The 24561-nt window shown below is 48.4% G+C and overlaps 1 protein-coding gene across 3 annotated transcripts; it reads right to left on the bottom strand.

Annotated features, from left to right (window-relative positions):
- Positions 1-24174, bottom strand: DEF6 (DEF6 guanine nucleotide exchange factor). 3 transcript variants are annotated; one of them, XM_008994311.5, is made up of 11 exons: positions 24040-24174; positions 12287-12427; positions 11462-11659; positions 9583-9819; positions 9349-9495; positions 3801-3909; positions 3322-3620; positions 2089-2255; positions 1762-1960; positions 785-875; positions 1-581 (listed from the first exon to the last, which is right to left on the bottom strand). In XM_008994311.5, exons 1-11 carry the CDS (start codon positions 24133-24135, stop codon positions 358-360), a joined length of 1908 nt encoding a protein of 635 aa, XP_008992559.3. In that variant the 5' UTR covers positions 24136-24174; the 3' UTR covers positions 1-357. The 3 variants fall into 3 exon arrangements, with proteins under 3 accessions (XP_008992559.3, XP_008992560.3, XP_035151273.2); XM_008994312.5 differs by having other exon boundaries at positions 11462-11647; XM_035295382.3 differs by lacking the exon at positions 11462-11659.
- Positions 24175-24561: the final 387 nt, after the last annotated feature.

Below are 24561 nucleotides of genomic sequence, written 5' to 3'. Positions count from 1 at the left end.
TTCATTCTAAGAGCAGTTTTTATTTGGAAATGTGCTTCTGTAACTTGGTGGCCACCTGGGGGCGGGTGGCCCCAGCTTGCTTGTTCACTCTTTTGCAGCCCAGTCATCGGGTCCTTTGGTCTAAAGCACAGGGCCAACTTCCCAAAGATCAACATCCCAGATAGCTTCCATGGTCTGGGGCTTGGACTGGTATGAAGGATAAACCAGGTTCCATCCTGGCCTGTTTATGGTTGGAGAGACTGGGTCCCTGGCAGCAGGACCTCAGCTCCCTCTCCTAGTAGGAGCTGGTATCACACACAGGCCAGCTGTGGCCAGGTCCTGGTGGATATGACGTTGAGAACAAGGGGTTAGGAGAGGCTAATTTTCTGGTGCTGGATCCAGTTTATCTTCCTGAGGGGTGGAAGCTGGGGCAGGATCCTCACCCCCACCATTGAGGGACTTTTGCTGCTCATTGCTGTTGGACAAGGGGGTCCTGTTGCCCTGGGATCCCCAGCGAGTCAGGCGCTTTAGGGAGGAGTCATGGCGGGCAAGCAGAGGGGGCTGGAATCCTGTGAAGGAGCTGCTGGTGACCGGACGCTTATCTGGCAGAGAGAAGGCAGGCAAGTAAGGAGAAAGGCATGCAAAGGATAGAGGCAAGGGGCCTTGCCTCAGCCCTCAGAGGAAAGGGGAGCCTCCTGACTTCCAAACCTGTCTTTGCTGACCCTTGGGGAGCTGGAGGTATCCCTTTATCCCTCCTTTCTCCCTCCCAGCTCCCAGGAAAGCCCCAGAGTCTATCCCTTCTCACCTCCAGGTTCAATTGGATGCATGAGCCGGTTCATCTGGACATTCCAGTGTTTCACGTTGGTGCTGGCCTGGCGCAGTTTTCTCTGGGCAGCCTGTACGGGCAGGGCCAGTGGGGAGTGATCAGAACTGCCACCCATGGCACAGGGTCTTGATCTTTGCAGGTTCACAGGCCTCTTAAAATCTGACCAAGACTACTGATCATCTCCCCAGAAAAAAACATGTACACTCATAGACAGTTATTAATATATACATGAATAGAGTTTGCCTCCAATTTCAGGGGACTCATGGACCTCCAAAAGGTCAAAAGTAACCATAATCATAGTTTCCATTTATTGAACAGCTAAGATGTGCTAAGTGTATTTATTATCTTATTTAACTTCCAGAGCAGAAGTTAACAACAAACAAGTTCAAAAGAGGTTCAGTGACTTGCCCAGGGATACGCTTGAGCTCCAAGCCACTGCATTGCACCACCTTTCCAGGACCTACTCCAAGAAACTCTGTTCAACATTTCACGGAGCCATTAGCGGTTGTGAGGTGTGTGTGTGGGGGGGGCTGGGGGTCACAGAGGAACTTTCCGTTTCTACGTTACATATTTCTGTGTTTGAATTTATGGAGATTTGGGCTCCAAGGACTAGAGCCAAAGTATAGGGATAGCAAGACAGGGGCTTGGAAGGGTAGAAGAAAAAATGTTTGCCAGATTAATAATAATGTTAACAAAAATAGCAGCAGCAAATGTTTCTTCAGCACTTACTACATACTAAATACCCTGTGTCGTTTCGTTTAACCTTCGTAACAATGCTATTACCAATTTCCTTTCCCAGATAAGGGATCAACTTCAAGAAGTCAGGGAATTTGTCCTAAGTCACACAGCCAGCGGCTGCTAGGGCCAGGGTTTGAGGGAAGGCAGCCTGGCTCCAGAGTCTGTGCCCTAATGAGCTTACCCTTCCAGCCTCCACTCCATCCCACCCCAGGCCTCACCTCCACATCCTCGTCAGCCCTCTGCCGGTTCTGCCGCACCTCCTCCAGCTGCTGCTGGGCCTGCTGCAGGGAGCGGCTCTGCTGTGCCATCTCCTGCTGCAGCTCTTCTTTCTCCTGCTGCGCCCGTTCGATGTAGCGCTCCTGCTCCTCCTTCAGCTGCATCAACTGCTTCAGCTTCTCTTCCTCCTCTTCCAGCAGTCTGCCGGGCGGGTGTGTACTGGGTGGTCTCTAGTGCCAAGGCACCTTGCATGTGCGCAGCAAGCAGCAAAACTGGGATGGGTTCCAGAAGGGGTGGGGGGAGACCCAGAAGAGGTTCCTCAGGCCTACCTGGTCTGAGCGAGGCGCACGGATTCCTCATCCCGCCGAGCTTTCACCTCTAGTTGCAGAGCCTCCTGCAACCGCTGTTGCATCTCCTCCAGCTCCTTGATGCGCTGCCGCTGCCGGGCAGCCTCCTCCTCCTTCAGCTCCATCTCAGCCTGCATGGAGGCCCGGGCCTGTGGAGGGGGGGCGGTGATGGACCCAGAGCCAGGTCAAAAGAGGCACCTGGGGGCAGGGGAGGAGGGGAGTCGGCAGGTTGCTCATCTTTCCCCAGGACTCTGCTAAGCTGTCTAGGGGTGAGGGTCTGGGGAATTCCTTCATGTCAGGGGTTTCCTGATCTCGCCCCTTTCTGAGAGCCTGACTGGAACAGATAATGGTTGGTGAACGGATGCCATACGGGGAAACGGGCTTAAGTTATTCTATTCCTAGTACCAACCTTAATCATAATCACGTAACATGTAATTTTACAACATTATATAATTAAATAAGAGATTAAAACATGTTATGGCCATCTCCTTCCTAGCACTAGCTTAATAGTTATTATTCTAATATATAATAATATGTTCTCATCATGGCTGATGCTAGGAAGGAGGTGACAATAATTACAATTATTACAACAAAAAGTTACTGGACACCACAAGTGTTTCCTCATTGAACCCTCACTATACCTCTATGAGCAAAGTTCTATTGGCATTAGCATTTTACTGATAAGGCTCAATAACCTGCCTGGGATCACCAGGCTCGTTAAGCAGCAGAGCTAGGACTGAATCTACCTTTTTCTGACTCCAGATCCAGTTCTTTTAAATCCTAAATCTAATTGCCTCTGCACGCCTAGTCTGCCTCCATATGCGTCCCGCTTGCCTTTCAAACTGGTTTCACTGTAAACTCAGTTCAGTTCTAGTCCACACTTGGTCCAATCTAATCCCCAATCACATAGTCTTCAACGGCTCCTTCTGCCCAAGCCCCAACCCCCAGCCAAGATCTCCGAACCAGGCCCCATCCATCCACGGGCTCAGACCTCGCCCCCACCCCTCTTAGCCGCAGTCCTGCCCCTGGCGGAGGCCCCATCCCAAATCTCTCTTTCAAACCCCCAGACTGTCCCAACAATCTCATTCCAAGCCCCGCCCCTCAACCCAGGAGCTCCGCCCTCTGCCTAGGCCCCGCCCCGGGCGCTCCGCTCCTGGCCGGCGCCGCAGCCTCCCATTCCACAGGTCTCGCCCAGGCGCGGGGAGCTAGGCCCACCTGCTCCGCCTCGCGCAGTTGGCCCTCGAGCGCCTGCTGCAGCTCGCGGTGCTGGCTGCGGCGCCGCTCCTCCTCCTCCTGCAGCAGCCGCTCGGCCTGCCGCTGAGCCTCCTGCAGCAGCTCCAGCTCCTGCAGCTTTCGCTCCTTCTCCTCCTGCAGCTGCTGCAGCCTCAGCAGCTCCTCTTCCTTGGCCGCCCGGCGCCGCTCCCGCTGCTCCCGCTGCTCGCGCCGTTTCTGCTTCAGGTCCTTGTGCAGGGACGTCTTCCCCTCGGCCTGCAGCCGGATCGCCGTCTGGATGGCTGCGGAAGTGCGAGGAGTGGGAGCGGGTCAGTTGAATCCTCGCACAAGGCCGGAAAGGGGCCTTAGGAGTTTCCCGAGTCCACTCTCCAGCCTCCAGCTGGACAAAGTATTATCATCCCCTTTACATAGCTGAGGCGCCTGAGGACCAGCCAGACCCAAGCCACCTAGCGAGCACTCACCAGCTGTCCACTCCTGGCGCTGGCGCGTGTCTGAGGCGCTCATCTCGTACGTGCGGGTGGCTGTCTTGACACAGAACATGCAGCGCTTTCCGTCGCGGTCTGGCAGCACCTGGGACAGGGTGGGTGGCCGCAGCCAAGCTGGCCTCACTGGGTTGGGGCCACACCTGCCCCAGAGGTGAGCCAGTTCAAGCCCTTAGCCCTCCTGGCTAAGGGTTCCCTAGGGACCGCACTCAGCCAGGAGCCTGCATGGCTTGCATCGTAAGTCATGGGGTTACTTATGTCCCCACAGCTCTGTAGCTTTTGCTCTTTGAAGGCTATGGGGGTGCGTTTTCATCTTGGTATCTCTCTACGGGGCCCAGTGCATAGTCACCACTCAGTGTTTATGCAGATCACGCTTGAACACGGCCTCACTATCCATGACAACTCACTTCCAGATAGCTCTGCTTGTTAACAATTCATTCATTCATTCCACAGATATTTTTGGAGTGCCTACTAAGTGCCACTCACTGCTACAGGGGTTGGGAGACTAAGGTGTACCTAACAGACCAAATCCCTGTCTCCATTAAGCTTACATTCTGTGGAAAATAATAGCTACCACGTTCTAGAGTCTGTAGGAGTGTTTTATATGGATCATAATCTTCATTCCACCTATACAGCCTTGCCTGGCAGGCATTATTAGTTCCACTTTGCAGAGAAAGAAACTGAGGCTCTAAGAGCTCCAGGATTGTCCACCTCACACTGTTAGTGGTGTTAGTCTGTTAGTGGTGTTAGTCTGTTAGTGGTGAAGCTGGGACTTCTGTGTAGATCCGTGCTCCTTTCCACAGTAACATCTATGTGACAAAAGTAGACAGAGCCTAGGATGGCTAGGATAATTTTTTAAAATGAAAAACTGCCAGGCATGGTGGCTCACGCCTGTAATCCCAGCTCTTTGGGAGACCGAGGCCAGTGGATCATGAGGTCAGGAGATCGAAACCATCCTGGCCAACATGGTGAAACCCCCAACTCTACCAAAAATACAAAAATTAGCCAGTCGTGGTGGCGGGCGCCTGTAATTCCAGCTACTTGGGAGGCTGAGGCAGGAGAACCACTTGAACTGGGAGTTGGAGGTTGCAGTGACCTGAGATCACTCCACTGCACTCCAGCCTGGTGACAGAGTGAGACTCCATCTCGAAAAGAAAAGAAAAACAACTGTTGGTAAGGAAATGGAGAAACTGGGATCCTCATACACTGTTGGGGATATTATCTGGCCTTAAAAAGTAATGAAATTCTGATATTTTGACGACATAGATGAAGCCTGAAAACATCATGCTAAGAGAAAGAAACCAGACACAAAGGGACAAATATTGTATGATTCTATTTATACAAGATACCTAGAAAAGGCAAATTCATGGAGACAGAAAGCAGAATAGAGGTTACTAGCAGCTGGGGTCAGGGAGTATGAGGAATTATTGCTTGGTGGGTTCAGAGTTTCCATTTGGGGTGATGAAAAAGTTTTGGAAATAGATAGTGGTGATGGTTGTACAATATTGTGAGTGTAGATTATTCACCATGATCAAATGGGATTCATCCCAGGCATGCAAGGATGGTTCAACATGCACAAATCAATATGCGTGACACATCATATTAACTGAACTAAGAGCAAAAACAATATGATTGTTTCAATAGACTCTGAAAAAGCTTTCTATAAAATTCAGCATCACATTATGATAAAAAACCCATTGGGTATAGAAGGAACATATCTTAAAATAATAAAGCCTACATGTGACAGACCCACAGCTAACACTGTACTAAATGGAGAAAAATTGAAAGCCTTTCCTCTAAGATCTGGAACAAGAAAAGGATGCCCACTTTTACCACTTTTATTCAATGTAATATTGGGAGTTCTGGCCAGAGCAATTAGGCAAGAGAAAAAAATAAAGGGCATCCAAATTGGAAATGAAGAAGTCAAATCAGCCTTGTTTGTAGATGGCATGGTCTTATACTTAGAAAAATGTAAAGACTCGATGGGCTGTGGGGGCTTACAACTGTAATCCTAACACTTTGGGAAGCTGAGGTGGATGGATTGCTTGAGGTCAGGAATTCGAGATCAGCCTGGGCAATACAGTGAGACCCTGTCTCTCTCTTAAAAAAAAAAAGACTCCAACAAAAAAACTGTTAAGAGTTGTTGAATTAATTCAGTAAAGTTGCAGGATAATTCAACATACAAAAACAAGTAGCATTTGTATGCACTAAGAGCAAACAATCTGAAAAAGAAGTTGAGAACAATCCCATTTCCAGTAGCTACAAAGAATGTAAAATACCTAAGAATCAATGTAACCAACATGAAAGTATACAAGGTAAACTATAAAACTGATGAAATAAATTGAAGATGATGCTGATGCAAAAGAAAAAAAAAGAAAGGTATCCCATGCTCATGTATTGAAAGAATTAATATTGTTAAAATAACCATACTACCCGAAGCAATTTGCAGATTTGGTGCAATCTCTGTCAATAGCAAAGGTACTCTTCACAGACATAGAAAAAAAATCCTAAAATTTATATGGAACTACAAAAGACCTCAAATAGCCAAAGTAATCCTGAGTAAAAAGAACAAAGCTGGAGGCATCACACTTCCTGACTTCAAAATATACTATAAGCTGGCCACAGTGGTGCACACCTGTAGTCCCAGCTATTCAGGAGGCTGAAGCAGGAGAATCCCACGAGCACAAAGAGATTGAGGCTACACTGACCTATGATCATACTACTGCACTCCAGCCTGGACATCAGAGTAAGACTCCATCTCTAAAATAAAACAAAAAACCAAAATGTAATACAAAGCTATGGTAACCAAATCAGCATAGTACGGGCATAAAAAGAGACACAAAGATCAATGGAACAGCATAGATAACCTAGATATAAATCCATGCATTTACAGAGAACTCATTTTCGACAAAGGCGTCAAGAACACACAGTGTGGAAAGAATAGTCCTTTCAATAAATGGTGCTGGGGAAAACTGGATAACCACATGCAGATGAATGAAACAAGACCGCTATCATCATATACAAAAATCAAATAAAAATGGATTAAATATTTAAATGTAAGACATGAAACTATGTAACTACTAGAAGAAAACATTGGATAAATACTCCAGGACATTGGTCTGGGCAAAGATTTTTTTGTGGAAGACCTCAAAAGCATAGGCAACCAAACCAAAAATAGAAAAATGGAGTTACATCAAGCTAAAAAGCTTCAGCACGGCCATGGAAATGATCAACAAAGTGAAGAAACAACCCACAGAATAGGAGAAAATATTTGCAAACTATCAATCTGACAAGGGATTGAAAACCAGAAAATATAAGGAGCTCAAACAACTCTATAGCAAAAAAAACAAATAATCCAATTGAAAATGGGCAAAAGATCTGAATAGGTATTTCTCAAGAGAAGACATACAAATGGCTAACAGAGATATGAAAAAAATGCTCAATGTCACTAATCATCAGAGAAAAGCAAATCAAAATTAAAGGAGATATCATTTTACCCCAGTTAAAATGGATTTTTTTTTTTTGAGACAGAGTTTCACTCTTGTTGCCCAGACTGGAGCGCAATGGTGCAATCTCGGCTCACCGCAATCTCTGCCTCCCGGGTTCAAGCGATTCTCCTGTCTCAGCCTCCCGAGTAGCTGGGATTACAGGCATGTGCCACCATGCCTGGCTAATTTTGTATTTTTAGTAGAGACGGGGTTTCTCCATGTTGGTCAGGCTGGTCTCGAACTCCTGACCTCAAGTGATCTGCCCACCTCAGCCTCCCAAAGTTCTGGGATTACAGGCATGAGTTACCGTGCCCAGCTAAAATGGCTTTTTATAAAAAAAAGAAAATATCTTTTTTTTTAGATGAAATTTCACTATTGTTGCCCAGACTGGAGTGCAACGGCACAATCTCGGCTCACTGCAACCTCCACCTCCCTGGGTTCAAGTGATACTCCTGCCTTAGCCTCCTGAGTAGCTGGGATTACAGGTACCAACCACTACACCCAGATAATTTTTATATTTTTAGTAGAGACAGGGTTTCACCACGTTGGCCAGGCTGGTCTCAAACTCCTGACCTCAGGTGACCCACCTGCCTCAGCCTTCCAAAGTGCTGGGATTACAGGCCACTGTGCCTGGCCAAGAATTTTCTATAAAAAGATGCTGGTGAAGATGTGGATAAAGGGGAATCCTGATATACTGTTAGTGGGACTGTAAATTACTAAAGCTACAGAAAACTGTATGAAAGTTCCTCAAAAAACTAAAAATAAAACTATCATATGATCCAGAAATTCCACTGCTGGGTATATATCTAAAAGAAAGTAGATCAATATATTGAAGATATAGCTACCTTCCCGAAGAAAAAAAATAAAAAAATAAAATATAAAAAGATATAGCTACCGTCCCATGTTTACTGCAGAATTATAGCCAAAATATGAAATCAACCTAAGTGTTCATAAGTGAATAAACAGATTGAGAAAATGTGATATATATAATGGAATATTGTTTAGTCATTAAAAAGAATGAAATCCTGTCATTTGCAGCAACATCGATGGCACCGTAGGTCATTTTGTTAAGTGAAATAAGCCAAGCACAGAAAAACAAATATCGCATGTTCTCATTTATATGTGGGAGCTAAAAAAGTGGATCACATGAAGATAGAGAGTATATTAGTGGCTACCAGAGGCCAGGAAGTGTGCGGGGAGGATAAAGAGAGGTTGGTGAATGGGTACAAACATACAGTTTGATAGGAGAAATAAGACCTAGGGTTTGATAGAGCAGTAGGGTGGCTACAGTTTACAATAATCTATTGTATATTTCAAAATAGCTAGAAGAGAATAATTTGAATGTTTCTAGCTTAAAGACAGATATTTAAGGTAAAGGATACCCAATTACATGATTTGATCTTTACAAAATATATGAATGTATTATCACATGTACCTTGAAAATATATATAACTATTATATATCAAAATCAAAAGAATTTTAAATTTCATAAATGTACTTAATGCCACTGAATTATACACTTAAAATAGTTAAGATGGCAAGTTTCATGTCATATATATATATATATATATATATATATATATATATAAAATTTAAAATAGTAAAGAGGCTTGTGTTTTAAGCCTCTAAAACAGTAATGAACAGAAGGGAGGAAACAGCAGGGGAAGACAGATAGGAGAGGGTGTGAACGGAGAATAGGGAAGTATAGAGTTGCTAAAGGGAATGGAATGCGGGTGAAGAAAAGCCTTTGACGGGATTTTTAGAAAGATTTGCTGTGTAGTACAGATATAAGGCACTTCCTCTGAAATCTTGAGCAAATTCCATATTATTCACCAATTAGTTTGATGTTTGAGTTGCAGTTTTAGTTTTTTTAAAGTGCTGACATGGATGAGAATGGCCTTGAGGCATCCGGATATATTTGGGTCACACTAATCTAAGCAGAAATTTGTGTCACTGTGGCTTTTCTCCATTCGCCCCTCTCCTGACCCCCTTGTCTTCTCATGCCCCTGAGGATGCTCCGCCCCCATCCTGCCCCTCACCTCCACGCAGCAGTGTGCATCCAGTGGGATAATGCCCCTTTTCTCTTTGCACTCTTCACTCCCAAAGTAGCAGAGGCGGCTGGGCTGCAGCTGGAACCAGCGTTCGGCCCAGTTCCTTCTCAGGTGCCCTCGCTTCCACAGGTAGCCCTGCCAGCCGGAGTTATGTCAGAGGCTTTCCAGGCCTCCTTTCGCCCTGCATCTTGTGCGCCTCCCCTAGTTCCCAGCTTGGCTGACCTGCTTCAGGATATCTTGGATGAGCTCCTGGTAGACCTCGTGGATGGCCATGCTGAGGGTGTCTCGGCCCACGCCCCGCAGGCAGCGGCCCGAGTTGAAGAGCTCCAGGAACTGCCACACACTGAGCCCCCCGGTGGTCTGGGCTGCCTGGGCCTCCTGGGCCAGCAGCTCCTCCAGCTCACCCAAGCTCACCTCCAAGCTCATGCTGCTGAGTACCTTTTTCAGCAGGTATTCCACCTGGAGCGGGAGAAGGAAGGCCTGGTAGCTGCAGTGAGCAGTGTTGCCAGCACCAACACCAGGGGGTGCTCCAGCTGGCTCCTAGAGCCTGGGCTCCTAGAACCAGGGGACAGAGCGTTAAGGGGACCAGAGGACTGAATGCTGTGGAGACCAGAGAAAAGATCTGGGAGAGGATCCTGGAGCCCCAATCCCAAATCTGGTTTTCTCTCCTCCACAACCTCCAGTCCCACTCCTTCCTAAGGGCAGGGAGAAGAGGACCTGAGAGCTGGGGTTCAGGAAGAGGCAATAAATCACAGAAAGTGTCAAAGGAGTGCAAACGCCCTCTCATTCAATACCCTCATTCTGCAGATGACAAAACCAAAGCCCGAAGTGGGAAGTGACTGGCTGTAAGTCACACAGCAAACTGGGGGCAGCCAGAACCTGATTCTGATCTCCTGAATCCCATTCAGGTCCTTATTCCAAGACCCAATCTCCAATCCTTCCCTTGTGGAAGGGAAAGGGGGTTTGGGGTAGGGGTAGACAGTGGGAGGGGGGTAGAGGTAAGCTGGGCAGGGACAGGAAATCTGTCACAGAGGAACCGGAAGTGGTGGCTGGGGTACATCCTGCTGCAGTTGTTCACTCTATGTTGATCACAGAAGCAAGCAATCTCCTGGCCTCCGAGAGGCCACCTTGCCAGGGGTCTAATGAAGGCAGCCAGCCAAGTGTCTGTGCAGATGGACATATGTCCCTCACCTGCCCTAGCAGTTTTTTGGGAAACTCTGTTTAGGACTTTCTGAAGGCTCCTAGGTCTTTTCTGGGTGTTTAGTGAGGGCACTGGTTCAGGGCTCAGGTGATTCCCTTCATCACCCTTTCCACAAACCGAAGCCAGGACAAATGTGAGTGGAAATTGACTTGCTAGGGCTTCTTGTAAGTACAGAGGCCCCCTCTCCTGGAAACCCCACTCTAAAGACCTAAAGTCACCCTGGCATCTCCACAGCCACCAAGAGGACTAAAGGGTCACAAGGCCAAATGGTCAGGAAAGGAAGTGAGGAAAAGAGGGAGAGTGCAGATGGATGGGAAAATGGCTTTTCTGGCTTCACCCAGGAGTGAGGAGATAGGGATCAGATTCCTGGCCTTTTCTCTCAGGATGCCCTCTCCCTGGGTCACTTAGCTGAGTCTGTCCTGGCTTTCCAGAAGAAAGAAAGGAAAAACCTGGAACCAGGGCCAGACTTGGTTGCTTACCAAGAGTAACCTCCTGTCTCAGAAAGTTCTCCCTTTGCCTTATAAAGCATACTTCCTGTCCTGGAAGAAGTGGCAAACGGTAAAGAAAAAAAAGCACCCTTCCTAGATTACCAGTAATGCTCAGTAATATATCTGGCTTTTATGCCTCTGTGTAAACAGAATTTGCAGATCATTTTCCTCCTGTGAGGATTAGCAGAACCCTCATGAAAGTGTAATTTCAGTTCTCCTGAAGAAGGTGCGATTACTCTGACATGGGCAGTTCTAAGCATCTGGAGACAGCTGGGTGAGGACAGATACCAGCCTGGGGAGACGGTGAAGAAAGGGGAAGTGGGAAGGTACCAAAGGTGGTTTGGTCTCATTCATGGTTTTGCTTAGGTCTGGCTCCAAGTGATTCAGTCCCTGGGGCTGCCATCACCCTCACCTCATCAGGAACCATGATCAGAGGGTACTTGTCCTCAGACAGGAAGTTGAAGAGGCACCAGAGGCGGAAGGCATCCTGATTGGAGAGCATGCTGTTCCCGTTGCTATCTGCCCGATAGTTCTTCTTGGCCGTCAGGGTCCAGCACAGCTCATCAAAGTGTTCTTTAACAAAAGCCCCTTCCTCCACCTGCCACCAGGCCTGCAAATCAGCTGGCTGCGTATCTCTGCTCCACCATGACACTAGGCTCCAGCTGGGTTTCTTGGGTTCATCTATTTCATCTATGCCCCTGCTCCCCACCCGGCCTAGTCCAGGGTCCTAACTCAAGGGATCCCTGAGCTGATTACCAGGTAACTAGCGGGTTCCAACCATTCCACCCCCGACAACACACCCACACCCACCCAGGCCCCCTGACAACAGAGTAACTCTAGTCTTTCAACCCAGGGGAGAAAGGAAGAGAAACCCAGCAGGACACTAACAGCCAAGAACCTGGAAAGACAGTGACAGATTGCAGAGTGGGGGTGGGGGGGTTCTGGGGGACAGTCTGGGAGGGGTGAAGAACACTTTGTAAATTATAATAGCTGGAACCTGGAGGAGGATGGGGCAGGGCAGGGGGCGGGGCCCGCCTCATGAGATGAGGGACATTGAAGGTGAGTTGAGGGGGACAGGAAGCTGAGATGTGATGGGAGAGCAAGGATGAACAGAGCAGGCAGAAGTAGGAGTTTATAGCAGGGGCAAAGAGTTGGAGTGGCAAGGTATTATTAGGCTGCTGGCCAGGCTAGAGAAGTGGGGAGAGGTTACAGATGTCCCCCACAAGCTGGGCCCCACCTTGTCCAGGATGTACTTGTTGAGGTAGGGCATGTAGCCCTGGCTGGACACAGGGCCATCGTCATCATCTCGGAAATGCTCCTCCAGGGCCACAGGGTCATGGGGGATGTGCAGGACCGTGTACAGGTTGTGGGACAGCACCTGAGATAGAGTAGAGTGGCAGTGTGCCTTTCTGCCCCCCAACCAAAACTGGGCCAGAGGACTGCTCCCCACCTCTCTGCTTGTCCCCACCCCATCCTGGCTGAGTTCTCCACCACACACTGTTCATTTCAGTAATTACTAAAACTTATATGCTTCATGCCAAGCACTGAGCTAAAGCACTTTACATATCATTTACTTAACCACCATAACAACTACTCATATTCCCATTTTACAGATGAAAACTCCTGCAGCCCTGAGGTATTTCTCACTCAAGGTCACAGCTGGCAGAACTGGAATTTGAATCCATGCAGTTATACTCTTAGCCACTTCATCAGGTATTGGTGTCCTCTTCCTACAGACAGGGAGACTGAGGCTCAAAGGATTCAGTAACTTGCCAAAAGACCCACAGTGAACAAGAGCTTGGAGTTCGAATCCAGCTCTGTTAGATTCCAAAGCCCAAGTGCTTCCTGTAATGCCGGAGTTTGCAGGGTTTGCAGGGACTTTTGACACCCCAGGGCAGAAGCTGCCAGTATGTCATGGTTTCCATCATGTGTTCCGGCTGCAGTGTGTCTAGCACCTAAGCGTGACTGCTCTAGGAAAGGAGAGGGCTCAAAGAAGGGCCATGAAAAATGGTCCATGAGATGGAGAAGGCAAGGCTTAGAAGGGATAGTGGTCATAATGGTGTGCAGGGGCAAGGTTGGTTTGTTGAACAAATCCATATTAGAACAAAAGGGTTGAAATCTGAAATCTGGTGAAAATAAAATTGCCTCGGGGCAATTCTATTATAGCACTTGTCACAGGCAGTGTGAATGATCAAAAAGTCATTAGTGACTATTGCACACCTACCATGTGCCAGTCACTGTAGAAGGTGTTTTTAAAAAAAAAAAAAAAAAAGGCCGGCCGCGGTGGTTCAAGCCTGTAATCCCAGCACTTTGGGAGGCCGAGGCGGGGGGATCGCAAGGTCAAGAGATCGAGACCATCCTGGTCAACATGGTGAAACCCCGTCTCTACTAAAAAATACACAAAAAATTAGCTGGGCATGGTGGTGCGTGCCTGTAATCCCAGCTACTCAGGAGACTGAGGAAGGAGAATTGCCTGAACCCAGGAGGCAGAGGTTGCCATGAGCCGAGATCGCACCATTGCACTCCAGCCTGGGTAACAAGCGCGAAACTCCATCTCAAAAAAAAAAAAAAAAAAAATTAAAACTTTTGTTTTGAAATGGAATCTTGCTCTGTCTCCCAGGCTGCAGTGCAATGGCATGATCTTGGCTCACTACAACCTCCACCTCCTGGATTCAAGCGATTCTTCTGCCTCAGCCTCCTGAGTAACGGGGATTACAGGTGCCCACCACCACACCAAGCTAATTTTTGTATTTTTAGTAGAGACGGATTCACCATGTTGGCCAGGCTGGTCTCAAACTCCTGACCTCATGATCCACCCACCTCAGCCTCCCAAAGTTCTAGGATTACAGGCGTGAGCCACCGCCCCTGGTCAAAACTTTTTTTTTTTTTTTTTTTGTAGAGACAGAGGTCTGGATATGTTGTCCAGGCTGAACTGCTGGCCTCAAGTGATCCTCACAGCTAGACCTCTCTCCAAGTGCTAGGATTACAGAATGAGCCACTGCACCCAAGTGCTTTTCATACCCCATTTCTAGTCTTCACAATCACCTATATACACAAATATTATTAAGCCTGTTTTTCAGGTGAAGATACTGAGGTTTGGAAATTTTAAGAGTAACTGGCAGAGCTGAGGTTGGAACTAAATGTGCTTGGTTTACAGGTTGCCTTCCAATTAGAATATTGATGTCACGCCTCCCTCCCCAGATGGATTGTGAGCTCTGGAGACAAGGTCTTTGTTCATCTTTATGTCCCTCAGCACCTATATCCTCTTCTGTACATCAAGTGCAATTAATACATGCTGTATTGAAGGGCCTCCTCCACCACCAGCAGTTCACCTTGGAATTAGTTCCTCGGAGACAGGAGCTGGCACTGTCTCAGAGATAGTGTGTGTGCCAGGCCTTCATTTTATTCTCTTTTCAGAGAGGAGGGGGAGAAAGTATTGAGACTTTGCCTCAGTGTTCTCCTGGGCCTCAGGTTTTCCTTGGCAAACTGGGAAGTTGGAGATCTCAGCAAGGGAATATTGCCTTTTTTCCCTCATTTCCCCCTGGGCAGCTATCTCTGGCATTTTTGGTTATGTGAGCAAATAAATCCCCTCTTCCTTAAGCCATTTGAATTTGGTTTTATCAGTAATATCCAGGAAAGTCTTGCCTAACACCTCTGTGGTCATAGGATACCAATCCCCACTGTAAAGGGTGCCACTGGCTCAATGCCTAGCACTTAAAACCCAGGGTGACCAACTCAAGAAATAATAATTCCAACATCCGCTGACTACTTCTGAAGTGACAGGTGTTCAAGTTTTACATATTCTTATCTGCTGTCTCTTGGCCTCTTTTCAAACTACCCATGTCCTTATCTTTCTTTCTTTCTTTCTTTCTTTTTTTTTTGATACAGAGTCTCAATTTGCTGCCCAGGCTACAGCAGTGGCACAGTCTTGGCTCACTGCAACCTCCATCTCCCAGGTTCATGTGATTCTTCTGCCTCAGCCTCCTGAGTAGCTGGGATTATAGGCACATGCCACCACGCTTGGCTAATTTTTTGTATTTTTAGTAGAGACAGGGTTTCACCATGTTGGCCAGGCTAGTGGAACTCCTGATCTCAGGTGATCTGCCCGCCTCGGCTTCCCAAAGTGTTGGAACTACAGGCATGAGCCACCGCACCTGGCCACCCCAGCATTTCCAATCATTCAACCTTCAGACACTCATGGGAGCTACACTACAAGAATGCTCATTAAGCATTGTTTATGAAAAAGTGGAGACAAACTGAGGCTCCTTCAGTAGGAAACAGGTACACCATGTCCTGGATGACCGTGTGTGGTTAGAAGGATTTCACTTTTACCACTTGTGTGCTTGTGGGCAAATGTTTAATTCTCCAACACCTTAGTCTCCTCTTCTGTGAGAATAATGATAGGGTCTTCTCTAAAGGGTGTTTTGAGTGAAGAGTACTTGGTGCATAGTGCAATGCTTAATAAAAATTGTGAGTGATTTTTTTTTTTTTTAAAGATGGGGTTTCACCATGATGGTGAGGCTGGTCTTGAACTCCTGGCCTCAGGTGATCCATCCACCTCGGCCTCCCAAAGTGCTAGGATTATAGGCGTGAGCCACCGCGCCCGGTGAGTGATCTTTTTTTTTTTTAAGATGGAGTCTTGCTCTTGTCACCTAGGCTGGAGTGCAATGGCACAATCTCAGCTCACTGCAACCCCCACCTCCCAGGTTCAAGTGATTCTCCTGCCTCGGCCTCCTGAGTAGATGGGATTACAGGCGCCCACCACCACGCCTAGCTGATTTTTGTATTTTTAGCAGAGATGGAGTTTCACCATGTTGGCTAGGCTGGTCTCAAACTCCTGACCTTGTGATCTGCCCATCTCAGCCTCTCAAAGTGCTGGGATTACAGGCATGAGCCACCGTGCCCAGTCCTTTTTTTTTTTTTGAGACGGATTCTCGCACTGTTGCCCAGGCCAGGCTGGAGTACAGTGGTGTGATCTTGGCTCCCTGCAACCTCCACCTCCCCAGTTCAAGTGATTCTCCTGCCTCAGTCTCCTGAGTAGCATTTTTGGTTATGTGAGCAACTAAATCCCCTCTTCCTTAAGCCATTTGAATTTGGTTTTATCACTAATATCCAAGAAAGTCTTGCCTAACACATCTGTGGTCATAGGATACCAATCCCCACTGTAAAGGGTGCCACTGGCTCAATGCCTAGCACTTAAAACCCAGGGTGACCAACTCAAGAGAATAATAATTCCAACATCCACTGACTACAGGCGCCCGCCAGTATACCCAGCTAATTTTTTGTATTTTAATAGAGATGGGATTTCACCATGTTGGCCAGGCTGGTCTCAAACTCCTGACCTCGTGATTCGCTTGCCTCAGCCTCCCAAAGTGCTGGGATTACAGGTGTGAGCCACTGCACTCAGCCAAGTGACCTTTATTATGTTTGCATGAACGGACATTGAAAGATATTGGCATGTAAAAAAAAGCAAGCTACAGAATGAAATGTTTGCCAAATACATATGTGCAAAGATTCAGTTGAATCATATGAAACTAGCATTTTAGTAGGTTAAAACAAGTATCAGAAATTTCACACAGTTCAATCTAACAACGTTTACTTTGTATATAGAAAGACTTGCAAACTGTTAATAGTGATCGCTCGGGCCGGGCGTGGTGGCTCACGCCTGTAATCCCAGCACTTTGGGAGGCCGAGGCGGGTGGATCACGAGGTCAAGAGATCGTCACCATGATCAACATGGTGAAACCCGGTTTCTACTAAAAATACAAAAAAATTAGCTGGGCATGGTGGCATGTGCTTGTAATCCCAGCTACTCGGGAGGCTGAGGCAGGAGAATTGCCTGAACCCAGGAGGTGGAGGTTGCGGTGAGCTGAGATTGTGCCATTGTACTCCAGCCTGGGTAACAAGAGCAAAACTCGTCTCAAAAAAAAAAAAGGGATCGCTCTTCCAGAGTGAGGGGAGGAACTTTCTTTTTTTTTTTTTTTTTTTTTTGAGATGGAGTTTTGTTCTTGTTGCCCAGGCTGGAGTGGCTCACTGCAACCTCTGCCTCTTGGTTGCAGTAAGCCAAGCAATTCTCCTGCCTCAGCCTCCTAAGGAGCTGATAATACAGGCAGCCGCAACCATGCCTGGATAATTTTTCAAGTTTTAGTAGAGATGGGGTTTCGCCATGTTGGCTGGGCTGGTCTCGAACTCCTGACCTCAGGTGATCTGCCTGCCTTGGCCTTCTAAAGTGTGAGCCACCACACTCAGTCAACATTATATTCTTCTTTACTTAAAAAATTTTTTGGCCAGGCGTGGTGGGTCACACCTGTAATCCCAGAACTATGGGAGGCCAAGGTGGGCAGCTCACTTGAGGTCAGAAGTTCAAGACCAGCCTGGCCAGCGTATTGAAACCCCATCTCTACTAACAATACAAAAATTAGCTGGGAATGATGGCAGGCGCCTGCAATCCCAGCTACATGGGAGGCTGAGGCAGGTGAACTGCTAGAAGCCGGGAGGCGGAAGTTGCAATGAGCCGGGATTGTGTCACTGCATTCCAGTCTGGGTGGCAGAGTGAGACTCCATCACAAAAAAAAACCAAAAACCAAAAACCAAAAACCTAACCTCTAACATGTTTTACTTTTACAATAAATTTATTTTTATTTGTTTATTTATTTAACGACAGGGTCTCGCTCTGTTTACCAGGCTGGAGTGCAATGTCACAATTTCTGCTCACTGTAGCCTCCACCTCCCGGGTTCAAGCGATCCTCCCACTTCAACCTTGCAAGTAACTGGGACTACAGGCATGCGTCACCATGCTCAGCAAAGTTAAAAACATTTTTTTTTTGTAATAAAAAAATTAGCTGGGTGTGGTGGCACACACCTGTAGTCCCAGCTACCCAGGAGGCTGAGGTGGGAGGATTGTTTGAGCCCAGGAAGTCAAGGCTGCAGTGAGCCAGAGATGGATTAAATCCCTCTGAGCATATTAACTTCACTGGGCTTCAGTTTTCATCTCTCTAAAAAGAGAGTTCTAGGAGAGGATCTATCCTACCCCAGGACAGAACATACCACATAACAGCACAGTTATTTGAGCTTAGTTCTGTCACCCCATACTCACACGCACTTTTGCCACTGGATTCTGAAGAGCCCAGGGCAGAGACTCTGACCCCCGCGAGCTGTCAGATATTAGGACAAGGAAGAATTAAAGGCCCAGACACTCAGGGCCTCTCTCCAGAGAGCTGGGCCGACCTCAGACTATCAACTTCCAGTGCCTGGGTGTGGCAGGGGTTGTGGGTGGAGAGAGGGTGTGACTAGGGGGAGGAGTCACACTGGAAAGGAAATGGTAGTGGCGGAGGAGTGGTGAGCAAGAGCTCACTTGCAGATCTCCATCAATCCTCAGCCCTGGAGGAAGTGACTCTCATTATCCTCATTTTACAGATGAGGAAATCAAGGCTCAGAGAGAGGAAGCATCTTGCCCAAGGTCTGACTCCGAAGACTTGCTCTTGATCTCTACAGTGCACTGGCCCTGGCTGAGCACCACACTCACCCAGGGAGCTGGTGAAATTGAAACATGTCCGCCCAGCCCAGGCCTACTGACTCAGAGTTTCCAGGGGTGGGGTCCAGGTGTATTTTTCACAAGCAGCCATTCGAGCTCCCCCAGAGAGGACTCCCACAGTCTCCTCCTCCACCAACCCAGGGAGCCCCTGGCCTCTGGGTTGGCAGTCACTGACCTTTGAGAGGCTTCATTTATTCACTCTTTCCTTTGGAGGCATGTAGGGGAGTAGTTCTCCTCTGGGAACTTGGGGATCCTCTAAAACTCAAGTGTGAGGATTGGGGTGGGTCCTCAAAAACTCAAGTGTGGGAGTCAGGTCCATGTTGGCAATAGTAAGAACTGATTCTGTAGTTTCCAGCCTTCAGGAGCCCCAGGGTTTGGGAATCCATAAAAGCACCCAGCAGTAGTTTCAGAAAGAATTCTCTCTAAATTGACTGTTGTCTTCTTTTTAAAGAAAAAAATCTCACTCTATTGCCCAGGCTGGAGTGCAGTGGTGTAACCATGGTTCACTGTAGCCTTGACCTCTTGGGTTGGGATCAGGCAATCCTTCCATCTCAGCCTCCAGAGTAGCAGGGACTACGCTACGTACAGGCACGTGCCATCATGCTTATCTAATTTTTTCATTTTTTGTAGAGTAAGGGTCTTGCTATGTTGCCAGAGCTGGTCTCAAACTCCTGGACTCAAGTGGTCCTTCTGTCATCGCCTCCCAAAGTGCTGGGATTACAGGCATGAGCCACAGAGCCCAGCATAGTCTTTAAATGAATCTAGGTTCCAAGTGAGCCTTCTAAAAGACACAGATCTGGCCATGCAAAGTAGCACACGCCTATAATCCCAGTACTTTGGGAGGCTGAGGCAGGCGGATCACCTGAGGTCAGGAGTTCAAGACCAGCCTGGCCAACATGGTAAAACCTCGTCTCTACTAAATACAAAAATTGGCTGGGCGTAATGGTGTGCACCTGTAATCCAAGCTACTTGGGAGGTTGAGGCAGGAGAATCACTTGAATCTGGGAGGTGGAGGTTACAATGAGCCAAGACTGTGCCACTGACACTCCAACCTGGATGGCAGAGCGAGACTCTGTCTCAAAAAAACAAAAAGACAGAGATCTTAAGCGTTGCTGAATATATTGTAGTGGGTTACTAGAAAAGCATAACTACTATCATGGAGGAGTACTGGAAATTTTAAAAGATGGGAATCTTTGGACTAGCTGTGTCACCTGCTGAGAGCAAGCAGGGGCTGGAGAGGGTGGGTGTGGGCATCAAAAGACAGAGGCCCAGTTGAGGGAAAGGAGAGGCTGCATCACAGAAAATCTCACCTACTTGAGGTACAGAATTGATTTTTTTTTTTTGAGACAGAGTCTTGCTTTGTCGCCAGACACCAGGCTAGAATGCAGTGGTGTAATTTTGGCTCACTGCAACCACTGCCTCCCAGATTCAAGCAATTCTCCTGCCTCAGCCTCCCGAGTAGCTGGGAGTACAGGCGCGTGCCACCACCCACAGCTAATTTTTGTATTTTAGTAGAGATGGGGTTTCACTATGTTGGCCAGGATAGTCTCAATCTCTTGACCTTGTGATCCCTCCACCTCGGCCTCCCAAAGTGCTGGGATTACAGGCATGAGCCACCGTGCCTGGCCCAGAATTTAGTCTTTAGTTTTGCAGGCTGGCTGGACAGCTTGGTGACAAACCCCCTGGTTTATAGGTGAGAAACTGGAGATGACGGTGACTTGCTTAAAGTGACTCAGCTGGGGAGCAGTATAGATCCAAGTCTATGTGATTCTGAGTCAACTGCTCTGCACATCATTAAATTCTCCTCCCTTCCCTACCCACAAATCCTAACCTGGGGAGACCAGCAGCACACAGGGTCAGGACAAAGCTGATGATCCTAGCCAGTAGGTTTTTGGACTGGAGTTGTTCTTGTTTTTCTCCATTAAGGAGAAGGTGGTTTCCCCTCTCCAGAGGAGGTAGAGCCTGAAGCTCATAGACTCTCAGTGACCAAGGGTCTCTCTCTGAGCTCCAGGACTACCCTGAATGTCAGTTGGAGGTACAGGAGACTAGAAGGCCTCTGTCTACCCTCCCTCCCTTCCCCTAGCTCCAGTCAAGGAGGAAGTGGTAGGCCTGGTGCCTCCCAAGATCCTCATCAAACCAGGGACACACTGCTCCATCTACATACCCCCTCACCCCACTGCCTGACAGTCGTGGGGAAGGAGGCCAAATTATCAGCTGATCCTCCACTGGGTCTAAAATCAAAACTGCTCCCCTGGGAAAGAGGGTGTGGCCATTAGAACACACATCATTCCCAAGGGCTCCCCTCTCTATAGCCCTCTGTCAGGATTGCTACCTTCTAAAGGTTTTTAGAGGTGGTTCTGGGAACCTTGCAAAAACTCACAGCCCTCAAGTCCTGGGAAGTTGTGTGTTCAACCTAAATCCATGCTGGGCAGGAGTGCCATTCCTATTGGTTTACTTTCTCAGTTCTCAACCCAACTGGATGAAGCCATTATACCTTCTACAAGAATTTAAAGAGAGGAAAAAGTATCTGTTTTTTGGAGATAGAGTCTTACTCTTTTGCCCAGGCTGGAGTGTAGTGGCGTGATCTCGGATCACGACAACCTCTGCCTCCCGGATTCAAGCAATTCTCCTGCCTCAGCCTCCTGAGTAGCTGGGATTACAGGCACATGCCACGAAGCCCAGCTAATTTTTATATTTTTAGTAGAGACGGGGTTTCACCATGTTGGTCAGGCTAGTCTCAAACTCCTGACATTGTGATCCGCCCACCTCAGCCTCCCAAAGCGCTGGGATTACAGGCGTGAGCCACGGCACCCTGCCAGAAGTATCTGGCTTTTCCCTCAAGCCTTTTCTTCTCCAGGGGAAACAACCATACTCCTTGGGCTTTTCTCAGAGGACGCACTGTTCTTCCTCCTACTCTCTGGCCTCATGATGGGTTTGCCCAGGATAGCCACTGGCAGTCCCTCTACCAACACATCAAGGGAGAACTGGCAAATGTCACACACCGACACATCTTGCCCTGGACTGGCACAGGTCTCTTGTCAGGTCCCAACCCAGGACCCCAAGGCTAGGGACGGTTTTAGTAACCAGCCCAGCGAGGCGGCTCAAGACTATAATTCCAGCTACTCAGGAGGCAGAAGTGGGAGGATCACTTGAGGCCAGGAGTTTGAAACCAGCCGAGGAAACATATGAGACTCAGGCTCTAAAAAACAAAAAATAAAAAAAATTAGCCAGGTGTGGTGGCATGTGCCTGTAGTCCTGGCTACTCAGGAGACTGAAGTAGGAGGATTGCTTGAACCCAGGAGTTTGAGGCTATACTGAGCTCTGATTGCACCACTGCACTCCAGCATGGGTGACAGAGCAAGACCTCATCTCTCATCTCTAAAACAACAGCAACAACAAAAAACCAGATTGACTCCAAGGTCTTTTCCCTCATCCCTAAGTCTTTTCAGGGGAGGGGTGGGCCCTGCTTGTATAACTCTCTCGTCTGCTTCCTCCTCTGCCTTCTGACCACTTCTCTATTACTCCTTTGCCTTGCTGGAATCCCCACCCCCAACACTATGACTACTTCCTCCCATTCCAATATTCACTATTATGGGCTCGAAAGGAGCCCCGCCATTTCTGCCCCATCCCCACTTGGCCCCTGAGACTCCCACTGTTAGCCCAGGTTTCCAGAGTAGACAAGTTTTTTGTCGAGTAGGAGTGAATTCCACTATTGGTCATGCATGACCAGAGACGTTGCTGGCAGTAGGCTCAATATGAGCTGTGATGAGGTATAGACAGTGGACAGTTCAAGCATGCAAGCTCTCCATGGAGCATTTCCCCTAGAAATACACAACCTGTGGGAGTGAGGAAGTGGGTATTGGCCCAGCTAGAGGCCAAGATGGAGGCTCAAGCTAGGAGGCTTTACCAGCTGATGGCATTAGGAAAAAGGGAGCCACTTAAGGGCTGTTATCTTCCATGTGTGAAGGAAAGAGAGAGCCTGGAGAGGTCTCAGGGGCCACAGGTAATGCAGAGGTGGAAAATGGTATCCTGGAAGCAAAAAGCCATGGGGGCTGGTATTGTCTGGCAAGATATAAAAGGGGCAGGGTGGGAAGTAGGGGTGGGACACGGAATCAGCAGAAATGGATTTTGGATGATCGACTTTTTTCCACTTATACTGAGGACACAAGCAGATGGCATGATCTGTAATAAAAAGGATTTAAATAGGACGTAAGGGAGAATCTGCCTGTCTCCCCACATGACAAAAGACTGTAGTGGGCTCTCCTTCCTGGGGGAGTGAAAAATCATCTATTAGATGCTCACAAATCCGGGTAAGGAATTGTAACATAAGACCAGTTTGGGATATCCCAGTCCCTCATGTCCAAGTTCAGCAAAGTAGGGGTTGGAACGGTAGTGGGGCACAGTGACTATTCTGTCCCATTCATCTCTCAGGTATCCAGGCACTTTCTACCTCAGTCATTAAGAATGGAGATTTCCTTGAGACTTTGGAGGATGACACAAGGGAGACACCAGGAGTCCACTGCCTAGCCACTTGCCAGGCACAGAGCCTCATGAGGGGCACTCAGTCAAGTATGCGCAGAGTGAATGAAGGCACCCCTATGGCAGGTCCTAGAGAGCTGAGGCCTATCTTGCTCCTTTCCTTCCCTCAGCATTTGTTGATTCTAGTAGCTAAGGGCCTTGCTTCCTCTCCAGCAACTAGGGTAGTGAAGGCAGCACTAACAGAGGACTAGAGGAAGAGAGAGAAAAACTCCTCGGCCTCCCGGATATTGTCTAGGCCAGATAGATGATCGACTTCAGGACAATCATTGATGGGGCTTTTCCTGGGCTTAGATTCCACCCCTTCCCTACCTGAGGTCTCAAGGCCTAAGGTAACAGTTTCCCAACCTGGTATGTGTGGAGGATAGGGGGTGAGCTGGGTAGCAGTATAATAGGGTCCTCAGTCCTCCCCTACTCCGCAGCTCTGTCTCACCTAGGGGCAGGGTTAGGTAGACCAGACCAGTTTGGGACTGGGGGAGGTCCCTTTATGCCTCTCTCAGTTCCAGAGGAAATGACTGCCAAATACTAGCTAACTGTTTTTCTTGGAAATCAGGAGGAAGCGGCAAGAAAGAGCAGACTGCGTGCCCAAGCATGACTCTGTGGAGATGTGTGTGCTCATCACACGGAGCCTGGGATGTGGCCTGGCTCCTGGACCTCAGAAGCCCCTGGCCTCCACCTGGGGGTCCAAGTTTTGAGCAAGGTTTCTGTACACACTTCACTAGGGCCTCTGAAGTGTGGGCAGTGGCATCTACCAGGCTATGTTGGCCCAGTTACCCAGGACCAGCCACCCCCAACCCCAGGCCTGGGACGCTGGATGGCTGGGTGCCCCTGGAGTGGCACAATGTCCACACCGGGCTCCCGGCAGCAGGAGCCGGTGTGGTGCATCTGCCGTCCTCCCCTGGGCCCCAGGTGCCCCTCACCTTGAGCTGGGACTTGGAGACCTTGCCGCTCTTCTCCACGTCCAGCGCAGTAAAGGCATACCAGATGGACTTGAGCAGTTCCTTGCGCAGGGCCATGGCTGAGGCGCCTGCCTGGCTGGGGGCGGCTCTGACACCAAGATCCGGTTTCAGGAAATGCAAACGGTTGCAGAGACCGCAGAGGGGCCGTGGTGGAGCGAGAGCTCCACCTGCCTGCTCACTCTGTGAGGTTCCGTGCTGGCGGGAACCCTGCCTGTTGCTCTGGCAGTGCTCAGCTCTACTCCCTCCATAGGAACTGGGGACCAACTCTCTGAAAGCAGGAACCCTCGTTCTGTATCCACCTAGCTCCCTGGGCATGTGAGGCCCTTTTAGAAGCCTCCTCAGCCCTGTAGCCTTCTGGGGCTCCCAGAGGCAGCTTGCTGAGGGAAAAAGAAAGCTCATTCTGATATTAGAGCCAGACAGACTAAAGGTCCATCCTAGTTCCACACTTACTGCATAGGAGGCCTTGGGTAAGTTACTGAACCT

This window comes from Callithrix jacchus, chromosome 4 (assembly GCF_049354715.1).
Source record: "Callithrix jacchus isolate 240 chromosome 4, calJac240_pri, whole genome shotgun sequence".
Taxonomy (NCBI): domain Eukaryota; kingdom Metazoa; phylum Chordata; class Mammalia; order Primates; family Cebidae; genus Callithrix; species Callithrix jacchus.
The sequence above is the reverse complement of the archived record's forward strand: the minus strand, read 5'-3'. Positions and strand labels throughout refer to the sequence as shown.